The sequence below is a fragment of the Pocillopora damicornis genome, chromosome 3 (assembly GCF_964200805.1).
Source record: "Pocillopora damicornis chromosome 3, jaPocDami1.2, whole genome shotgun sequence".
NCBI lineage: Eukaryota > Metazoa > Cnidaria > Anthozoa > Scleractinia > Pocilloporidae > Pocillopora > Pocillopora damicornis.
In genome coordinates this window covers 7,586,176-7,607,871 of record NC_142672.1, presented here as the reverse complement: position 1 = coordinate 7,607,871, position 21,696 = coordinate 7,586,176, and the positions used below count along the sequence as shown (strand labels likewise).

At 39.3% G+C, this 21,696-nt stretch overlaps 3 protein-coding genes and 1 pseudogene across 3 annotated transcripts in view; 3 read left to right on the top strand and 1 right to left on the bottom strand.

Moving 5' to 3' along the window:
* The window catches only part of LOC113686632 (uncharacterized), a 187,630-nt gene that overhangs the window by 149,413 nt on the left and 16,521 nt on the right, over positions 1 to 21,696 (bottom strand). The gene's annotated exons all lie outside the window — the stretch shown is intronic.
* On the top strand, positions 2,772 to 4,259 carry LOC149048038 (uncharacterized). Its single transcript, XM_089202282.1, has one exon. The coding sequence runs from the start codon at positions 2,802 to 2,804 to the stop codon at positions 4,257 to 4,259; it is 1,458 nt and encodes a 485-aa protein (XP_089058408.1). The 5' UTR covers positions 2,772 to 2,801.
* Positions 5,236 to 6,493, top strand: LOC149048037 (uncharacterized; annotated as a pseudogene).
* Positions 8,981 to 11,511, top strand: LOC149048036 (uncharacterized). Its single transcript, XM_089202281.1, has 2 exons — positions 8,981 to 9,579; positions 9,678 to 11,511. The coding sequence occupies exons 1-2, from the start codon at positions 8,981 to 8,983 to the stop codon at positions 11,509 to 11,511; spliced, it is 2,433 nt and encodes an 810-aa protein (XP_089058407.1).

Here is a 21,696-nt window from a genome sequence, read left to right as displayed (position 1 = left end):
GAAAAATACCTATACATTGCTTTAAGTACTGAAATTTTTGTGGTGATTGTATTCTTAGAGCAGGCTTTCCTCATAATAACCACTGAAACTTTTTCAGAGGGAATAAGTGGTGCCTTCTTAAGGGAACCAAAATTATTTACAATGAGACGTTTTGAATGAAATCTTAGCTTTGTTTTTAATTTAACGGGAAAATCAACTGACACACCTTCACCTAGTTCATTAAATTAATTCTAGTTCATTAAACCATCTGGGGCAATTGAGCCCTTATTTTTAAAAATGTATCTGATTATGTCACGATCTATAATTATGTAGGTGTTAAAACTAACACAAACTGACTTGCACTTCAAAATACCCAATACAGCTTCCACAAATACTGCAGCTGCTGCCTCCAGTCTCCAACCTTCTATGGTTGGTTCAGTATAACTTCTAAAATAAAAAGAAAACATGTTTTTTAAATCCTCAAACTTCAGAGAACACTACTTAATTTGACTTAAATTTAGGTCATTTTAGCACATTAAAAAACCTTTTAAAGTTAGTAACACTGAACAGACAACTTTGTATGCACATGAGGTTCTATGATAGTATTTACAATTAGGAATCATGAACAAAAACCATCATCTACAAAGGGCGAAGCACATCACTCGCCCATACTTCACTAGTGGAAAATGTTTTAATTCCCCGGGCAATATTTATACTCTGGTAACTTTATCATGTTTCAACAACAATGTCAGTAAATTATCTATTATATATTTATACAAGCAAAACATAATTCAACTAAAAGTTAGCTTGCAGCTACAAAAGATTTTTCAATAAACAGTGTTTTCTATTACATAACAAACTCCCTCTCAGTTTATATTGATGTATTAAAATAATATTTGTAATTTGGATACATGTCTCTTATAATTACCTTATTGCAAGGCAATTTAAATTTTCCAGTAGCTCCCAGCTACAAGTCAAAATGGGCCAATTCTTCCACTTTATGAAATATTCAGTAACCTATCCAATGGAATTGAGTAGCTACTATTTAGCAACATTTTTTCATTTTGTGGATAACAAGAAATCGAGTGTTTAAAGGGGAAGTACGGTCTAGAAAAATTTTACTTCTATTAATAGAACTTTTCCACAGGAATTCGAAAACAGTTGCCGTTTTGTCCAGTTTGCTTTGCAATTACGACAACAGCGCTTTGAAGTTGCTCTTATCTACCACTTTCGCGACTTGGATATGACGTCAGCTATGACGTAGCAATAGTCAAACCTTGTTGTTCATCGCTTTGACCTGGTTGACTTGATTGACCTTTCTGACGAGTATTTCTAATGAGGGTTTAACTATGGTCAACTGTCTTGTAGTTAACTGCCATAATACTTACAAAAATACAAAAGGTAAAGGAGTAAGCTTCCACAAGCTACCTGTAAATGAAAATTTAAAGAAAATTTGGCTGGCAAAAATAAAACGCGAGGACGCTCTGCCGAAACCCGAGAACTGCTACATCTGCTCAGATCACTTTATCAAGGACACCTTCAAGCGGAATATTCAGGTATGAATATTTGACCTTAATCGAATTGTATTTTTTCTTTAATTTTATTTAAAAGAACCACTGTAATAGCAACAAAACAAATTGAAACTCGCATTGGTGATTGACCGCGTGTAGTAAATTCAATCGCGACCATGAGGCGCTTAGCCGTTTTCTCCCAAGAATTTTTCCCAAGCATTTTTCCAAAGCAGTGTTTATAATTATCTTATAAGGCACGTGAATATTTGTTTATACCAGAATCATGGTAAAAAAGGTCTTCTAGTCACTCTGTGTAAATAAGAAGACAATGAGGAAAACCATTAATGTGTTTAATGTTTGATTGTTTTCCTTTCTTGTAAAAATACAGTCCGAGCTCCTTGGATCTGACGGTAGCAGGAAAAAGAGACATTTAAAAGATGATGCAGTTCCATCTGTTTTTCCCTATGCGCCTCCACCAAAGAAAATCCGACAAACAAGCGTTGGTAGGGCGAATCGCCAGAGCCGACAGGAGGTGGGGTGTGCAATATTAATGATGCAACTAACTACTGTTTTGTGATACCAGCCTATAAATGTAATCAACACCGTACATTCTGCATTTCATCGTAGGTCTTGAACACCTTTCTTGAAAACACCCATTTGCTATCTTTAGAGCAAGAAAAGTCTTCGTGTTCAGTTGTAAAGGAAAACACTGGTGATACACTATCTACCTCCTGTGCTGCTTCGCCCTCTTCTCCAAAGCTTGAAACAGAACCTTCGGCGAATCAACTTTCTTCCCCAAGCTGCGCAGAATCTCAGTTTATCCGGACCAACGCTACATCTGCAAGCGCAGAACACTGCGAACCTGAAAAAAAGTTTACAACGTGTGGAACACAATGGCTTGCTAGTGAAACAGGAGACGCGCTGCTTCTTCAAGATCACAACTATAGTTGTGTTCCACCATGGAATCTGCTGCCTTTATTCTCTAAGCCTGGGTCCCTTTGCACACAGCCATTTACCTCGACCCCGATCAAAGCTTCATCTAGCCAACCACCTCGGCTTCTGGAACTCTCGATTAACCTGGAAGAAGATACTGACGTAACAATAGATGACGATGTGAACGACAATTCCCTTCAAGTCAGCTTTGATGATGACAATATCAACAACAGTTCCATTCAAGTCAGCTGTGATGAAGAGGCTGGGGAAGACAGTTTGTTTAACATCAGCTTTGAAGAAGTGGACTAGGACACCACCCAAAGTGATTTGGAGACTGATCTGCCCGTTAGTAACCGTCACGATACCATTTATGAGAAAATGTGTTCGTCTCCCAAGTACATAGTATTTGAGGAAGAACTGCTTAAGTTATTTGGTCGCTGTGTTAAATGCGGTGGAGAGGTTCTGGAAAAGGAGCTATTAAAAAAGGGAAGTGCACTTAAAGTAACGACACTTTGTAGAAACTCCCATTCGAAGGAGTGGGTTTCCCAGCCACTTGTTAACAGGGTGGCCGCGGGGAACGTATTGCTTTCAGGTGCTATACTTATTACAGGAAATACTTTTTCGCGTGTTTCCGAAGTAGCCTCTGCAAGAAATCTTGCCTTTCTGAGCAAATCGGATTATCACAACTGGCAGAAGAAGCACCTTTTCCCTGTTATAAATGATCATTGGCAGCAGGAAAAGGCGGCAGTCCTCGCCGATCTCTTAGACAGGAACTCGGACACTCTCCTCGGAGATGGACGTTGTGACTCCCCAGGCTATAGTGCCAAATACGGAACTTACACCATGATGGACAAAGAGAGTGAGAAAATTGTCGATTTCGAAGTTTGCCATGTAAAGCAGAGTACAAGTTCACAGGCAATGGAGAAACGTGCTTTTAAGCATTGTCTTGATCGCACACTAAATGGTGGCATTCCTGTAGGTGTTGTAAGTACTGACAGGCACACCGGTATCAAGGCACTCATGAGAAGCGAGTATAAGGACCTCGGTGTTGAGCACCAGGTAGACGTGTGGCACTTGACTAAGAACATCAAGTCCAAGCTAGCCACGAAAGCCAAGAAGAAAGAATGCAGGGACCTCTCTCCTTGGATAAAATCCGTGACAAACCATATGTGGTGGTCAGCGATGATGTGTGACGGAAATCCCCAGCTCCTCAAAGAGAAGTGGGTCAGCATCCTCCACCACACGGCTAACAAACACGATTGGGATTCGACTGTGCTGTACAATCGTTGTGCACACGAGCCCATTTACCCAAGGGCACATCGTAAAACGAAATGGCTACTCGAAGGTTCCCCGGCACACGAAGCGTTAAAACATGTAGTGCTAGAGAAGACACTTTTAAAGGATTTGGACCTTCTAACAAAGACCATCCACACAGGGACCTTGGAAGTGTACCATTCACTCTACAACAAATACGCGCCCAAGCGGCAACATTTTGGATACCTGGGAATGGTAGCACGTACACAGCTAACAGCTTTAGACCACAATTCGGGCACTGTTCGATCTCAAGCAGAGGCTTCGAGTGGGGAGAAACGATTCCGTTATGTTTATCCTAAGGGGATGAAGGATTGGGTTGTAAGGCCTGTTTTCGAAGAGAAGACCAAGCTGCACGTTACGGAAATGCTATGCTCAGTGTTGGAGATGAGAGACACGGGAGAAGAGCCAGAGCAAGTTCAAGTCCCTGATCTCCCAAAAAACATCGCACCCATTCCACGCCCACCAAAAGAGGACCTTCTCGCACGGCATGTATCCAGATTTGGAAAAAAATTAAGCAAGTGAAAAAAATAGAAATACAAAAATCGAATAGTCCGCCTAAAATGGCACTAGCATTTACATTGTCAGTTTTCTATTTTTGGAACAGACTGTTGAAGGTATTTTAATGATTGGAACTGGAGCCGATACCCCTATAGCGCCGTGGACCTCCTTGAATGTGTAATAAAAACAAAGACAAGTTTATTAATTAAACGTGACTATCCCGGCCATGAGTCATTGTCCTCAGCATCTTTACAGCCTGTATAATTTCCGGCTGCATCTGGGTAGTTACGTCTTATTGATACCACAACATACGAAGGAATCACGCGTCTGTTCCCTTTACCAAATCTGTTATAAGTCCACCAAGTAAACTGTCTATAACCTGCCAATCGCATACTCCTAGGGGAAAACAAAAGACATTGATACGTGCTCGAACAGAACCCAGACAAATGCAGTTGAAACAAACAAATTCTACTTCGCCAAGCAGGGGCTCATTTGTAATGAGATCAATATCTTAAGCTAACATTGTGTGACAAAGGGAGACTTCCTGACGCTCGCCGTTTGACTAAGGCTCTGTTTACATGTAGCAAGTTTCCCTTTCTTATTTTCCCTCATTAAGTGATGTGATGATTCTCATAAGAACTCCTTTCAATTTTGTCTCGTCCACGTCCATATTTACTCTTAATTTACCTCCATTAGGAAAACAAAGCACACAAACTGAAGAGGTCTGCTGGCTCTTTACAATTAAATATAGCGATGAAGTTCACCCTTCAGACAAAAGACCACAACACCACTTGTATTAAAAGGGCTGACAACACTGCATTTGTTTCTTAGGCAGTGTTCACACTTGGTGCCCGGGCACCGTGCCTGGGTTCTATTCCACGCCGGGCACCAATGTGAACACACCTTTTTTCCTGGTACCCACGCCAGAATTCGGGTACGGTGCCGGTGCCCGAGTACAAGGTCGAGACCTTGTACTCGAGCATTAAACTGGGCACTGAGTCCTTGTGTGAACACATTTTTCGTTGGTGCCCTGGCACTTTACCCACAAACCACTTGTTTTCGTACCCACAATTCCTTGTCCCACTCGAGATTTCAAAATGGCGTCCGACGGTGCAAAGTGGAGTCAGGATGAAACTAGTGCACTTATAGATGCTTTCAGTGATGCAAAAACGTCAGCAGAGCCCATGACGACAAACAAAGATTTATATTCCTCAATCAAAGGCCTCCTTGAGCGAAACAATGACATCCAAAGGACAGCGAAGCAGATAGAGACAAAGTTAAAGAAACTGAAATCCAGGTACAGCAAATTGAAAGATAGGATGGAAATATCAGGAGCAGAGCGGCCGTATGATTCAAAAGCTCTTTCAAGCCAGGAGAAGGCAGCATTTTAGCACTGGGATAAGCTTGACCGTATTTTGGGTAGGTTGAGTTATGTTTGTGTAACAAATAGAAAGTTATGCACTTATGATTGTCAAGTTCAAGTGAAGCATTTGTGAACTTTGACCGCAACCTTTACATGTCATAACTTTGAAAATGCAAATATTTATATGAAGGGGAGTACCTGTTTATATCTAGCACATATGAAGATTTTAATATACAAAATTTCAATGGACTTTTAAAATGTTAACAGATTTGAAGAGGAAAAAATTACTGTCATTACCTTCTTCATGGTGATAATCCTGATAAACCACTTCATTGGATAAAACACAAAAATAGTTCTTAGCCCTACTTTGGGAATTTTCCTGCTCCAAGTAAAACTTAAACTTTCTTATTTCATTATTTTCATACACAAGGTAAACCAAAACTATTCTGGTATATTTAGGTGGGATATCAAAACAGATCCTCTTTGATTTTTGTTATCAATAAAATGGTATGCTTGTCATCCAGGAACACACCCTGTTGAAGACCCTCCAGAGGAACATTTGCTCGAAAGCTCAGCTACAGGAGAATGTGTGGATGCACAATCAAATGCTGAAGTAAGAGTAGCAGAATCAGGTACAGAAGAACCAACTGCCGTTATTGCAGCATCAGAACCAAATACAAGAACAAGTACAGCAGAAGCAAATTCTCAGGCTACTCATCCATCAAAAACACCAAAGAGAAAGAGTGGCAGGGCATGTAAACCTAAGAAAAAACCTCGCCTGTGCGATGTAGTGGAACAATCCAATGAGCAAATGAGACAGATGCACACTTTGATGACACACTTTTTGTCACGATGCATTTTACACCTTAAGTTTGTTTTGTTTTGGATTTACTAAGGCAGAAACTATAAGCGATTGTTCGACCTTGGTCTCTATTGTTAGTCTGTTGGGGAAATGTACACAATTGTCTTTCCAGAAACAGAGCAATCAGTAATTTCTGGTTAGGCTGGTCACTTCAATTTTGTGTTTTATTCATTGAAACTCTGTCTATAATAAGTTGTTGAAAAAATACAATAACACTTTAATGGCAGGAATTCAACTGACAAAGGAGTGTGTTAATTTTCTGGGGATAAAATGTTAACTGTATAGTAAAAAGCAGCTGCATGGCAAAAGCAACTGTATAGTTAAAACACAACTCTATTTTCCATCAAAATAAAACACATTATGAATTTAACTATAGCATCTCAAAAAGTTGATGCGTGGAACTGTTTTTAAACGCTCATAAGTCAATATCGAAATACAGCTGAACTGTTAAATGGTCCTGGCTCGTCGTTAATTCCTTTTATTGTAATCCGAAAGTTAAACAAATATGAAACCATGCAGTTCACGTAACATGACTTTGGTGATCAGTCATTGTACAAAAAATGAGCCAAGATATTCCTAATAATATTAGAATTGCTATCTGCGTCATCATCGTTCAGCGCATCGGGTTGAGGTAGGTCACCAATTTCATCTTCACCCAACCTGTTCCACTCTTCGAGGTAGCTCTCTTTTCGCTCTTCACACATGTTGTGCAGGATACAGGCTGTTGTGGCATGAAGTACAACTTTATCGAGTTCGCATTCCAACGCCTTAAGCAGACATCTCCATCTCCCTTTAAGCCGTCCAAATGCCCTCTCAATCTGTATGCGAGCGCGACTGAGTCTATAGTTAAAATGCTCTTTCTCAGGTGTGAGATTGCTGCCTGGGTAGTTTTTCATTAGATGCTTGGAAATGGGGTAAGCTGGATCCCCAATAAGAAATGGCTCAATGACGTGGTTATGGATAACCCGTCGCAAATTTGAATCATCAGGAATCAGTCTTCCCTCTGTTATCAAATTTCCTATCTGAGAATGCCCAAACACCCTAGAATCGTGTGCTCGACCAGGCGAGCCAGCAAAGACATCAGTGAAGCAGCACTGGCTGTCACAAACACCTTGCAAAATAACTGAATGGAAACATTTCCTGTTATAATAGTCGGCATGGTGGACGAGGGGGGCTTTTATGGGTATATGGGTACCGTCAATGGCACCCAAACATTGGGGAAAATTCCACTTTCTCTGGAAACCATTTATGATTCTTTTAAAATCTATTCCTCTTTGTATTTTGCTTATGATGTGCATCTTGGAACTAACCAGGAGTTTCATAGCTTCGTTAACTTTAATGCATGCAGTAGAAGCACCGACTCCAATTTGTCTCCGATCTCTCTGTAGTCCAGTCCTTTTCCCAGACGTTTCAGTAGCATCGCTACAACTGTTCGTACAGGTACAGGACTACGCAGTCTCGTTACCTGTCGCTGAAGGCTCCGCAAATCATGCGTCAACTGTTCAAACATATCTTTGGAGATACGATAACTTTCCAGCCATTTTCTGTCAGCAAAATGAAGGAATTCGTGTTCTAGAACATTCTGAATTCGTGGGATTTTCCAAGCTGCTCTCCCTCCACTATCACTCGTTTCTGCAAGGAATACATTCAACCTACTTGTAATGCTAGCACAGACTTCCGTGACGATCCGAGATAATCTTCGCTTGTCGTCGTCATCTGTGGTGTCTCTTAAATGTTTCATGTAGAAACACAGCATTACAAAATTAAAAAAGCCATAAAAAACAGTAAGGAAGCAGATATACTGAACACTGAACAAACGCATGTTGCGACTCGAACAATTTCTCAATAGTGAGCGTGTGCTCTGCATGGCCAGAAATCCGTGACAGCATGGCCGCCACGCACGCGCATCGATGTCGAACTCGGTCTTAGGTTACAAACGAGTCGCAAAATCACTACAAGGAAAACAGTGCGCTTTCAGCTAACCTTCTTTTAATAATTGCTCCTGTGTTACAACCGCCAGAGGAGACAAGTTCTTCCAGATCGCAAAATAAAGTGGATTACATGTACAACCTTTCGCTGCGTGCTCTGTGTGCATTTGCATGTGTTAAAGCGGTTCCCGAAGCAATTTTTGTTGGACGTAGAAATCCTCGCACTCCGCCATACATTTTCTTAATAACTGTCCAAAGGTAGCATAAATTGTCGAAAATGAACCCACTTCACGGGTTCACAGGAATGTTCTTCCAGATCGAACTGATTTGTTCACATGCTAAACTTCATTTATAGTGCAAAAATAGGAGCCATTGAAGCCACTAAATCGGTTCCAAACTTGGTGGAAAAACGGCCCAAATACTGCTAAATAGTTCTCAATGTGACGCCATTTTTAAAACCCAAGAAAAATTTCGGGAAAACGCCATGTTTTTAGTCGACTGTCAACCGTAGTTTTTAGCCCCTTCGTCCTCCATCTTGAATCCCAAAATGCTTTACTTGACCTATGTAACCGTGCCTTTAATAAATTGTGCAATGGCGTTACACAATCTCCGAAAATTTGCAAGTAAAATGAGCGACGAATTTAGTCAATGTTACTCGCGTTTTAAGGATGCAATCAAATTCACTCAACCGGAATTAAGATATGAGGCGAGGGAAAAAGAGAAAAGAGTGCTTTTTACTTTGGAAATTCCTTATCCTCTTTTTAGAGAATGGCATAAAACTGTTCAAGAACGAAACGTTCTGTCGCGTGACACTTCCGGTCAACATTTGTCAAGCGGATGTGAAGAGATAGAGGCAAATTCTCCTTCTACAAGCGCAGCAGAAAACTCACCCACGGCAAAAAGGTTCAGCTACATAGATTTGGTGGAAAAGTGCACATTCGGGCAAGGCTTTGCCTTTAGCGATGATGAAAATATACGAGATGGAATCAATGAAGCTTTGTTAAATATTGCTTATAAAATTTCATTAGATTACAAAAAAACTAAGGGCAGGGCAAGAAAAGAGTTGGATAACCGAGTCCGAAAGTTTCATGTTATGGAGGGTCAAACAAAACCTGTACATGAACTCTATCAAGAAATTGAAAACATACAAAATGAGCTACAAGATTGGAAAAAGGCCTATGAAGATTTAGAGTTGGAGAAAGAAAGAATCTATGAGGAAATGGTGCTGGCAGTGAACCAAAAGGAAAATGAAACCCAAGTTTTGCAGAAAACAAACAAAGAGCTTGAAGATTATATTGCATCATTGGAAAATTCTGTGGGGTTAGTTCATACCAGGGAAAACCTCTTTCAACTGTGAAAAATAAGTTCAGGACCTTGAAAACTTTTATTTCACGAGCTGAAGCTGCTCTCTGGTTCTGCTCTTCCTTTGGTGTTCAACTAGTTGGGTTAACTGTCAAAGAATCAGACAGTGATGTGGTTCACAACGTAACAAGTAAACCAGACTGTCAAGATTTACCCACTCAAGCAGGAGAAAGAAAGTATAGTACCTTGTCCACACATGAAAAAGAGAATGTTGAAAAAATCCTTTTCTTACTGGACAAATTTTGTGTGGGGGATTCATTTTACCACGAAATTTCCATGATCACTGATAGTCTACCAAGGTCCTACTTGGTCAAACAATGCCGTGATCAACTGAACAAAATGTGCAAAATTGAACCTCTAAATGCTAAGTTTGAAGGGGCCAAAGTAACTTCCCCTGAAACAGTGTTTAAAATACATATCTCTGATTTCCTGAAGCAAAACAGTGACTTTGACCCCATCACTGATAAAATCAAAATCAAAATCAATGGTGATGGTGCCAGAATGACAAGAAATTCAAACTTTATTTTACTTTTATTTTCCATTCTGCAAACAGAGGAGTCCATAATGTCTGCAAAAGGAAACAGAACTCTTGGCATAGTCAATGGAACCGAGAGTTACCACACAATAAAAGAGTCATTCCAGAGTTTATTCAATGAGGTAAATGACTTGACTGCCAAAGGTAAAATGAATGTGGATGGCCAAGAGATTCAAACTGAATTATATCTTGGTGGTGATTATAAATTTATTTTACTGATGCTTGGACTGAAGGGGGCAACATCTAATTATGCTTGTGCCTGGTGTAAAACACACAAAAATGATCGCTGGAGAATCAACAATGACTATACAAGTTATAACACTCCCCCCTTAGCAAAAACACTGAAAGAAATGTTTGAAATGTCTAAAAAATCCAGAGATAATTACTGTTGTGATAAACAACCTATACTAAATATACCACTGGATCGTATAGTGGTAGACGAGCTGCACTTAATGCTGAGAATCACAGATATTTTGATTGGAAATCTAGTGGAGGAGTGCCTTGACTGGGATCAAGATGATGACTTAGACCATAAAAAGGGGGCAGCAACAGGATTACACCTAAAAAGCCTTATTAGGGTAATCAAATCTTGTGGTGTTTCTTTTGATGTGTGGGAACAAAGAAATGCAGATGGGAAAGGTAGCGGGAAACATGACTGGACAAGTCTCCTTGGAAAAGACAAAAAGATCCTTTTAGCTGACCTTCCCAGTAAGCTACATAGCATTCTCCACCCAGAAACAGCATCAACTGTGGTTGCAGTCTGGACAGAGTTTGCAGAAATTTACAAAGTTGTCAATGACTGGAACCCTGAGAAAGACCCCACAGAATTTTTCATGAAAGCCAAAGAGTGGATTTCTCTTTTTGTCAGTCTAAATGGCAAAAGAGAAGGGTACGAGAAAGCCAGAGTTACCCCATACATGCACATTATGGTAGCACACATTCCCAAGTTCTTTGAGCTCCACCACTCAGTCAAAATATTTACAGGGCAAGGAGTTGAAAAGAACAATGATGTAGCACGTGCAATAATTCTGAGAAAGTCCAACAAGTGGGATTCTGCAGGAGATGTTCTGCGACAAGAGCAACGTCAGTGGGAGCTTAAAGAACACGAGTGGGAAGTACGCAATTACATGAAGCGCAAGGAGAGCTACTGGGATGTTGAAATTAAAGAAAACCGAAAAAAGGCACGAGTAAATTTAAGTCAAGATCCTCTCCAGCAATCTTATTGAAGCTCAAAATGAACATCCCCTCCCTGAGTCCACTACCACTGACACTAGCTGTTCTCATATGACAGTGAAGCAATTGAAAGAAGAATTAAAGAAGAGAAATGCGAGAGGATTCAGCAACAAAACCAAGGCTGAACTAATTAAACAACTGGAGGAAATTTGTCAATGAGAAAGTATGGAATATTTAGTATTCTGGGAGCATGAAATGGCTTTAGTTACTCTAAGGGGGGACTCCCTTACACATTCAAAATTATATAAACAAACTCACATGAAAAGCTACATGACAAGCAAAGAGTGCAGTGAAAACACATCAACTCAACAAAATTATAATTAACTTTGTAAATAAAAGCAATTTCAAGCAAATTCATACTGTGGATTAAGCCTAGGGTTATTAGATAGGGGCCATGTATATTTTGTACATTCAACTCACTTGTTGGTCATATTCTTATCAGCTTTTGCGTTCAGGTGGAACCCCTTACAGTCCCTAAAGCCATTACAGTTAATTTCAATTTCACTTTCTGTTTATAATATCTATGATTGAATAGTTACAGGTTGGCGACTGAAATCAATTGATAGTTTCTCAATTAACATTCTCTGATCTTCTTGAATTTTCCCATTTATAATAGAATATGTTTTTGGTGATTTTGCTAAAAACAATCTAATTTTAAATGGATATTTAACCCTTACCCCATCCCCATTACAATCAATAACCCTATCCCAGTTTTCTGGTAAATCACATTTTTTAAAATCATCTTTATCTAACAAAGTGTACCCCTTCTCCCTTCCCTCCCTTCCTTTACCATAAAACAAAAAACGAAAACAATCATGATCAAAGTCCAAAATAGCATTAGACCTTGATTTACTTCTTAATTTAAAGAGGACTGATAATCTCAGGTTATCAACGTTTCGAGTTAGCCTCTCTTTATCAACAATTGGCTTGTCATAAGTTCTGTAAGAAAAATAATGAAAATGGAAACATTGTAAGAGGGGTTGTCTATGAGCAAGTAATACTCAAAGCAATGCAAAGGCAGAAGAAAAAGAAAAGCAGCAATCACTGCGCGTATTATTGGTGAAAAAAAATTAGTTAAGTATAAACCTTTCTATGAATGAGCTTATACGAGTGCATCTCTCTTGTTAATTCCGTATTTCAGCATGTTCAATTGTAATGGTAATTTAAGTACAGTTTGAAAAAATGATACAACAATAAATACCTATGTCATAAATTATGTAATTATGACGTCACAATGCTTGCGATGTACTTCTAAGTTATGAATAACACAACACAGCTGTCTTGACCATCGCGTGATACTTCGTAGTTACAATAGTTGTAACATTGGTGCCGTGACCAGGATGACAGAGGATATAACCAAAATGATATCGATCCGAGGAGCCTGCAAAGGACACTGTGCGCAAGACTTTAAAAAAGCAGAAAAACTCATAGCTGCAAAGGATTCAGATCCCGCTGAATTAGAGGCACTTGTGGACAGACTCACACGAAGAGCTGGGGAAATAGCGCACATGGATGCTAAAATTGTAATGGCTTTGGTGACAGAGCCAGAAATACTAAAAGACACAGAATCAGCCCTATCGTTTCAAGACAATATATCGGACTGGCAATTCCGAATCAAACGATTTCTCAAGAGTAAACAAGAAACGCCGGTGAGTCAGTTCCCTAACAGTAGTTTCAAACAAACACCAACGCCTCCAATGCACATTAATCTACCCAAGATAAACATCAAATCCTTTGGAGGAGATCCACTTGAATGGCTCACATTCTGGGATAGCTTTAGTGCAGCTATCGATAAAAACTTTGAACTAAGTGATGTTGAAAAAATGAATTATCTTAATGGAATGCTTAAAGGAGAAGCAGCGCGCGCTATCTCCGGGCTTCCATTGACTGAAGAAAATTATAGAAAACCAACTGAGCTATTAAAAGAGCGCTTTGGCAAACCCCAAAGTTTAACCAACACTTACATGGAATCATTATCCAAGATCCGAGCGCCATCAAGTGACATTAAAAATTTAAGGGAATTTCACGATAAATGCGAAGCCAATATTCGTGGTTTAGAAACACTTGGCGTAATGACAGAATCATATGGTAGTTTGCTAATTCCCATACTCCTAAAGAAAATACCCGAGGACCTACGCTGCTTAATATTCAGAGCGGATCCTTTAGCGGACAGCTCCCTGGATAAATGAATGAAGGGGTAAGTTTCTAAAGAAACTGTGGTGCTGCGTCGGTGGGAGAGTATAGAAGGTAATTTAGTGTTAACAACTGGGTTGAAAACGTAAATTAGCCACCGTAAAGAGTAAAAAAGCTGACGTTTCGAGCGTTAGCCCTTCGCTCTGACGAAGGGCTAACGCTCGAAACGTCAGCTTTTTTACTCTTTACGGTGGCTAATTTACGTTTTCAACCCAGTTGTTAACACTAAATTACCTTCTAAGCTCCCTGGATAGATTGAGGGTAGCCATAAGACAAGAAATTGAAACACGAGAGAAAAGTCACATATCCTCTGAAGAAGATTCCACATCTGTTGAAATGGACGGAGAAGTATTCGTACCAACCGCTGGCACTATATTAGCCAATGCTCAGCAAAAACAAAGAATTTTCAACAGAAAACCGAAAGTAACACGCCCATGCACTTACTGCGCGGAAACACACCGCCCAGAGAGATGCGATAAAATCACATCAGTAGAAGAACGCAGATCTATCCTTCAACGCCAACAAAGATGTCTAAACTGTCTTGGACTCAAACACGAAAAGTCAATGCTACTCAAAAGGTCGTTGTATGAAATGTAAGAGAAAACACCATACTTCAATCTGCGAAGACAAACAAGAGAATCCAAACCAAAGTTCATCATATCAGATGAAAGAAAACAGCAATTCAACCAGTAGTCAGCCACCTACACATACCACAGCCAAAAACACAACCCACATGGGAGCAACACATTCCCTTCATCCTACCAATCATATCCTGATGCAATCCGCCGTCACAAAGATACGTGCTCAAAACAAGCTGTATGAATCTGTAACTTGCTTCCGAAATTGTTATAGGCGTATGAGCAGCCCAAGATGTTAAAAGCCACTTAAAGAGACACAACTTTGGTAAAACACTTCATTTCTTGTGATATAACTACGAATTTATCACATGACGTTTGAGAAGCCTGAAATATTTTAAGGAGGAAATTCAACGAATTCTGTGAAGGAGTGTCTACATCAAGCCGAGTGGTTAGATTGTCTACAATCTGTATTTGATTTTTGTTTATTCGCTGCAGTTGTTGTTCACGTTACTGAGAGGTGAAGTCCGACCAAGCAGTACTCATTAAGTTCTTTGGACATACGAGTTAAACTGAGGCAACCAACTACATCCTTCGGTTATGTTGACACAGCATGGCAGTCAGCATGGCATGAGGTCAAGCCTGTCACTGCTCCCACCTTTTTTTTTAATTTTTCTGGTGCTTACTTCATCGTATGCGTGTGAAAATACATTGGAGAGCCATTGGGAGTGGTCTTTTCCACATCTGGTCAAATTCTGGCGGAGACAGATGGAATTCCACCACAAAAGCAGTAGGCATGCCTTTGGAAGCAACATGTCTATAACCCACATAAACATTAATAGTATTTGGAACAAGATTGATAAAGTTAAACTACTGCTGCCTATTTCACATCTCCAAACTACAATCCTCACCCCGTCTTTAGCAAGAACAACATGAAAGTAAGCTACAGTTGCATGCCGAACATGGGCAGCATCATTAACAACCATAACAAGAAAATTCTTAACACCACCACCCCAAAAAGCGGATGCAACTGTAGAAAAAAGACCAATGCCCACTAGATAACTGCCTCATCACCAGGGTAATCTACAAAGCCAACGTAACCACAGACAAAGGCAACACAGGGAAGAGTTACATCAGACTAACAGAAGGAGCATTCAAACAATGATATACTATCATTCTGCAACAGGAAATATGCTAACTCTACACCTTTAAATTATAGTTTTGCTCTTACAGGCATGTCTTTTAGAGATTTACCTCTTTTTTAAGATATGATCAGTGCTTTATAAAGGTCATTTGTGACGTGTTACAAGATTTGCACATTCAATGAACACCTTTTGCTCATTATTGCAACATTATTTGCGCATACTTAACTACAAAGCCATATCTGGGATTTCTATCTTAACGCTTTCATGAAATGAAGGTGTTTCGTGAAACTGACTTGAATGTGATGCCAATCTGCACTGAAGGATTTGGTCTAACTGCCCTTGAAGCAACTTCAACTGGTCTTCCTGTGATTGTCTCTATTTTTATAATTTTTAACATATTACAAACAAAATTATGGTTTTAATTGACACCGTCGCAACGTGATTTGCTAAGATTGAGCTCATAATGAGCTAAAAAACCGTATCTGGGATTTACCACTTTAAATCAATGAAGATGTTTCATGAAGCCGACTTGATTGCAATGCCTGCGTGCACAGAAGGATTTGGTGTGAAGCAATTTCAACCAGTATGCCTGTGCTTGTCTTTGGTGAATAGCAGAATGGACAGTGGAATGTCTGTGGTTGTTTCCTCAAATTCACCCGAGGAACAGGAATTGACTTTTCTAATTTTGATTGTTATACAGAACGGGAACTTATTCTTTCTCTGGGATTTTCTGGGGTTTGTATTTCGCGCTTTGACGAAGTAAAGAAGATGTTTCGTGAAGCTGACTTGATTGTGATGCCAACCTGCACAGAAGGATTTGGTCTGGCTGCCCTTGAAGCAACTTCAGCTGGTATACCTGTAAATGTCTCCAGTTTTAACATTTCGAACATTAACGAATGGGAGCATATTTTTCCAGACCAAGGCGTTTTAAAGATGACGCTTTCAATTGATACCTTTTGATTTCTGTCGCAACATGATTTGCACATACTGAACTACAAAACCATGTCCAGGTTTGTACTTTAACATTTCAACAAAATGAAGATGTTTCGTGAAGCTGACTTGATGATGATGATGCCATTTCACACAGAATACTTTGGTTTGGTTGCTATGGAGGCAATTTCAGCTGCTATTCCTGTGATTGTCAACGAAAACATCTCCGGAAACTGTATGTTAAGGAAATGCAGATGTTTCATGAAGCTGACTCGATTGTGATGCATCTTACACCAAAGGCTTTGGACTGGTTGCCCTGGAAGCAATTCCAGCTGGTATGGTTGTGTTTTACTTCAGTGAAGAGCAGAGTGAATGTGGGATGTCTCAGATTCACCAGAGGAATATCGATAAGCCAAAGGTTGCTTTGTCTTATCATGGGAACTTATTCTTCTAGAACGGGAACTTATTCTTTCACGCCAAGACGTTTCACCAGATTTACACTTTTAATTAACACCTTTCGCTTAACATCTCAACGTAATTTGCGCATACTTAACTACAAAGCCATATCATGGGTTTCTATCTTAACGCTTTAACAAAGCGAAGGTGTTTCGTGAAACTGACTTGAATGTGATGCCAATCTGCACAGAAGGATTTGGTCTAACTGCCCTTGAAGCAACTTCAGCTGGTCTTCCTATGATTGTCTCTATTTTTACAATTTTGAACACATTACAGACGGGTACCTATTCTTTCATGCTGGGACATTTTTGTGATTTACGCTTTCAATCAACACCATTTGCTTTTCATCCCAATGTGATTTGCCAATATTGAGCTACAAAACTGTATCTGGGATTTGTACTTTACTGCTTTAAATGAATGAAGATGTTTCATGAAGCTGACTTGATTGTGATGTTGGAGCACAGATCCTGCTCTTAGCTCTACAGTTTTTCCCTAGCGCAATGTCCAGGGATCGATTCCTCCAGATTCTGCGATACTTACATTTAGCAGACAACACCCAAGCCCACAGGGCTGACTCAGCTGGTTAGAATAAATTGAACAAAATTCAACCATTCCTGAACTTGGTAATACCCAAGTTTCAGCAAGTGTATAAACCTAACAGGCAGCTTGCCGTTGATGAAACTTTGATAAAGTTCAAAGGGAAAGTACACTTTAGACAGATCCTTCCGATCAAGCCAGGGAGGTTTAATTAAGGCCTTTACTCTCGCAGAGTCTACCAGTGGCCATTTGTTAAATAGCAAAATATATACTGGGAAAGAAGGTGATGAAGTCCAGAGAGACTTAGGTAGAGAGGCTGTGATGTCAGTCATGGAGCCTTACCTAGACAAGGGATATTATGTCTTTATGGACAACTATTATACTTCCTTTGCTTTGTATGAGGAACTTGAAGAAAGGTGCACCCTTTCATGTGGGACAGTAAGATCTAACAGGTTAGACCTGTCAAAAGAAATATGTGGCCCAAAAGAAAAGAAAGTAAAAGAGCCTAAAAGGGAGAAAGTTTGTATACGCAGAAGGGAAGTGTGACATGCGTGACCGAAAACCAGTGAGCGTTTTAGCCACCATTCCCACGAGTGAAGCAGACGAAAGTGTTGTTCAACGCTACGTGAAAGTGAAATGAACTTGGGGAAAAAAGGGACTCTGCTAGGCCAGGTGTAATTGGCCTCTATAATACTCATAAGGTTGGTTTAGAAATGGTTGTATCTTACGCCTGACTCATGAGGGGGGTGGTCTGGTATTTCAAGGCTTTTTTTATCTGATTGAAGTAAGTACTTCAAATGCACACATTTCGCATTGTAAATCCCCTAATCGTGCCTACATTTCAAGTCTTGAGTTTAAGAAGTCAATGCTTAAAGGGCAAATCCTTTAGGAGAGACACAGGAATTCATCACATCCCAGTCTCTATCCATGATATCAGGTTCAACCGTGACCATTTCCATCACCTTATCAGTCGTGACACCAGATCTACCTGTAAGGTACACATTCAACAAGTGAAAACTACATACACCTGTGCTGTTTAAGGAGTAAGAATGTGTCCAGAACCATGTCTCAATAGATATAACATATTACAAGTTTATTATTTCGATGATGACCGTTACAATGGCCCAAGACAACTGAAAGAGGGAGGAAGGAGGCCTTTTCTTAGGGGAAAAAGGAGATCACTGCGAAATTAAACACGTCAGGGTTTGTTGCAGTGTGCATAAATGAACCTGTGAAATATGTGATTGTATGGATGAGTTGATTGAGATTAACTAAAACTGTATATCTCGTCAAAAGTTACATAATTGTACCTTTTCACATGTAATTATACAGCTTATTTAAACACTAATTTTCAAACTGTTTAGTAGAAAGACACTTCTGCAGCTTGTTATCTTTTGAACTGTAACTTTTGAACGATCAGATATTGCAAAATCGTGGATTTAGGAGGAATTTTTCATCTGCTTTATAAAATTTGCATAATTATGCAAATTATGCACGCCGTGATATCACGTGATTTCATATATCCCAGAATATTTTGATTGATATGAACAAGAATTTAATACTCTTTGTGAATATATATGGTTTTGTGAGGTTTCCATGTAATGTACTTGTTTGGCAAGCATTGTAACGCATAGTGCTTGTATTCTCTCAAATTAACCCCACTCCCCCGTAGTATGCCAAGGGTTAATCCACACCTTTAGGTTTCCATCGCAATGTGATTTGCACATATTGACCTTTAAAACCGTTTCTGGAATTTGTATTTTAACATTGTAACGAAATGAATATGTTTTGTGAAGCTGACTTGATTGTGATGCCAACCTGCACAGAGGGATTTGGCCTGGTTGCTCTTGAAGCAATCTCAGCTGGTTTTCCTGTGCTTGTTTCTAGTGAATTTGGAATAACAAAAGCTCTACAAAGTGTGAATGTCTGAGGTTGTTGCCTCAGACTCACCAAAGGAAGAGGAAGGCCAACGGTAGTAGGCAATCAATGGTGGCTACCTATAAAGGAAATTTACAGGCAGTGAAATTCATATGAGAAGGGAACGACTCCAACCTGTATAGACATCGATGGATGGAATATGTTACATTCTGCCACGCAGGGTCATGTGCCTGAAATCATTGCTCTGATCCTTTCTCACCCGCTGGACATTGACCCAAGAACCGTCAAGGGCTACATGCCGCTAACGGTTGGGGCTTTTTTCCTAAAGGTAATTATGTAGCAGCGAATTTGCTTCATACGAGGGGAGCAACTTACAATCACCTTGAATTTTTCTTTTTGATTAAGTCTAATATGATTGCCTTATAGTAGAGAAATTCATAACATGAATCTTGCTTGGCCTAGCTGTATCATTTGTCCACGGTTCCGAAAGGCAGTGAAGGAGATGATTAATGAGTCAGCAAATCGTGTTTCACGCATCATTTATCAAAGAAACTAAAGTTTTAACTAGGGCTGTTTTAGAACCTAGCCTGCTGTTAGAAATCAGAACTACTGAATAATTATCATCATGTATCATTCATTGATTTTGTTTTTCTCATAATTTTTTTTTTCGTTGGTGATCTGTATAGTTGAAGTGAGTAAATAAAATATCGCAAAAAAATACATTTTTACCAGCTTCAGACCAACAGTTGTTAATAACAGTCGGGATTTGCTAAGTAGGCCAACTTCGCAAAGCCAAGAAGCCAAGAGTTCGGAAAGCCAAGGAAAGAGACCAGCTGGCCGACGTATGGTGACAAGCGAAATTTAGCAATGACACTAATTAAATGTATTAACGAAAGTAGTAGGATGGAGTCAATAGTTCAAAGGAAAGTACAACAACGACTTTTGGTTTGTTCATGCTGAACCATACTCAAGAACAAAAGAAGCCATCCTTTGAATGTACATTACTAACTCTGATTTGCTCGTCTATCTTCATCTTAAATCAAAGACGTAGAAACTTTACAGCATTTATAATTAACTTAACAGGTATGCAGAGCGGTACAATATTTGGCTCTCAACCATACGATCTTCCACTGAATGAAACCACAACACCACAGTACCTAAAGTCACTGGGATACACAACACCTGGTGTAGGGATAACAGAGCCAACAGATTTTCATCATAAAATCCAAGTATCCTTATTGAAAAGCCTTTGGCAAATGGAACAGCTTACCAAATGAAATAAAATCATGTCAAGATTGTTACAGTCTAGCAGTAAATTATGTAATTTCTCAGTTGCCAATATTTTAAAAATCTCTCTAAAAATATTTCTTTTAATACTGTATACTTATAGTATGGTTGACAATAATTCAAATTATTATTATAATCATTCTTCTTCTTATTATTATTATTATTATTATTATTTATTTTTTATCATCATTATTATAATTCTTTGTACAGTTTTACAAACTCCCTTTTTCTTCTGTTGGTGAATAATGAGTCTGGTCATTATAAGACAGAGTTGTTTACTGCAGTTGCAGAGAAGATAATTAATGAACAAAATGCATCAATGCCACTTTTTCTATACATTGCACATCAAGCCATACATTCTGGCAACATACAGAAACTACTACAGGCACCAAAGAGATTGGTCGATGTACATCACTTCATTTAGCAATTCCTTATTCACATTTTCCAACTTAGAGATTGCTTATCTTCAATTTTTACCACTTTAAGCAAACTCAAAAGCCCATATGGTTTCCTGATGAGTCACATTACTGACAGAATATATGATAAAATCTTTCTCTAATTTTCCTCACAATGGCATCAAATATATGCCAAATTATTGCTCATCATTAAATGACACACAACATTAACAATTTTCTCAACACAGGCCACATCTTGACAACTCCACAGCCACTTCTAAACACCCTCATCATATGCTTCAAGTGCCAAAATTCTAAACTCAGTGTTCTCCAGAAGCGCCGGCGGCCAGCGTTTTCGCCGGCTACTCGTGTATCAAGCGCCGGCTACTCACGTTAAACAAAAACAAAGAAAAATTATCCTTTAGTTTCTGTAAAATAATTTCGCACGTTGCGTGTTTTCATCTAAAAATGTCAAGTACCAAAAACAGTACGCGTTCATGTTATTTCCGAAGGAAACGATAAACAATAGCTTAGTCTAGTACGCTCCAGGAAGATAACAATGGAAATGTTATTTTATTTACCTGAAGACAGACATATACACCGAAAATAATCGTGTTAAAATGCATTGGCCGGAAGCTGTCAATTAAACATCAACTTTTGCCGCAATTCTGTCAAAATATTTCGTAATTTCCATCGTTCCAGTTCGTTTTTCGGAAAGAGTGGATGCGAACAAATCGACAGTACGATCCCGTCATTACGACAAGAAAATTTACATTGAGTCT

Bases quoted from the DNA above. Each gene is read 5' to 3' on its own strand.
- LOC149048036 (XM_089202281.1), top strand. From the start codon at position 8,981: ATGGCGTTACACAATCTCCGAAAATTTGCAAGTAAAATGAGCGACGAA. The intron at 9,580-9,677 runs GTTGGAGAAAGA...AAGAGCTTGAAG, and splicing joins AAGGCCTATGAAGATTTAGA to ATTATATTGCATCATTGGAA.
- LOC149048038 (XM_089202282.1), top strand. From the start codon at position 2,802: ATGTGTTCGTCTCCCAAGTACATAGTATTTGAGGAAGAACTGCTTAAG.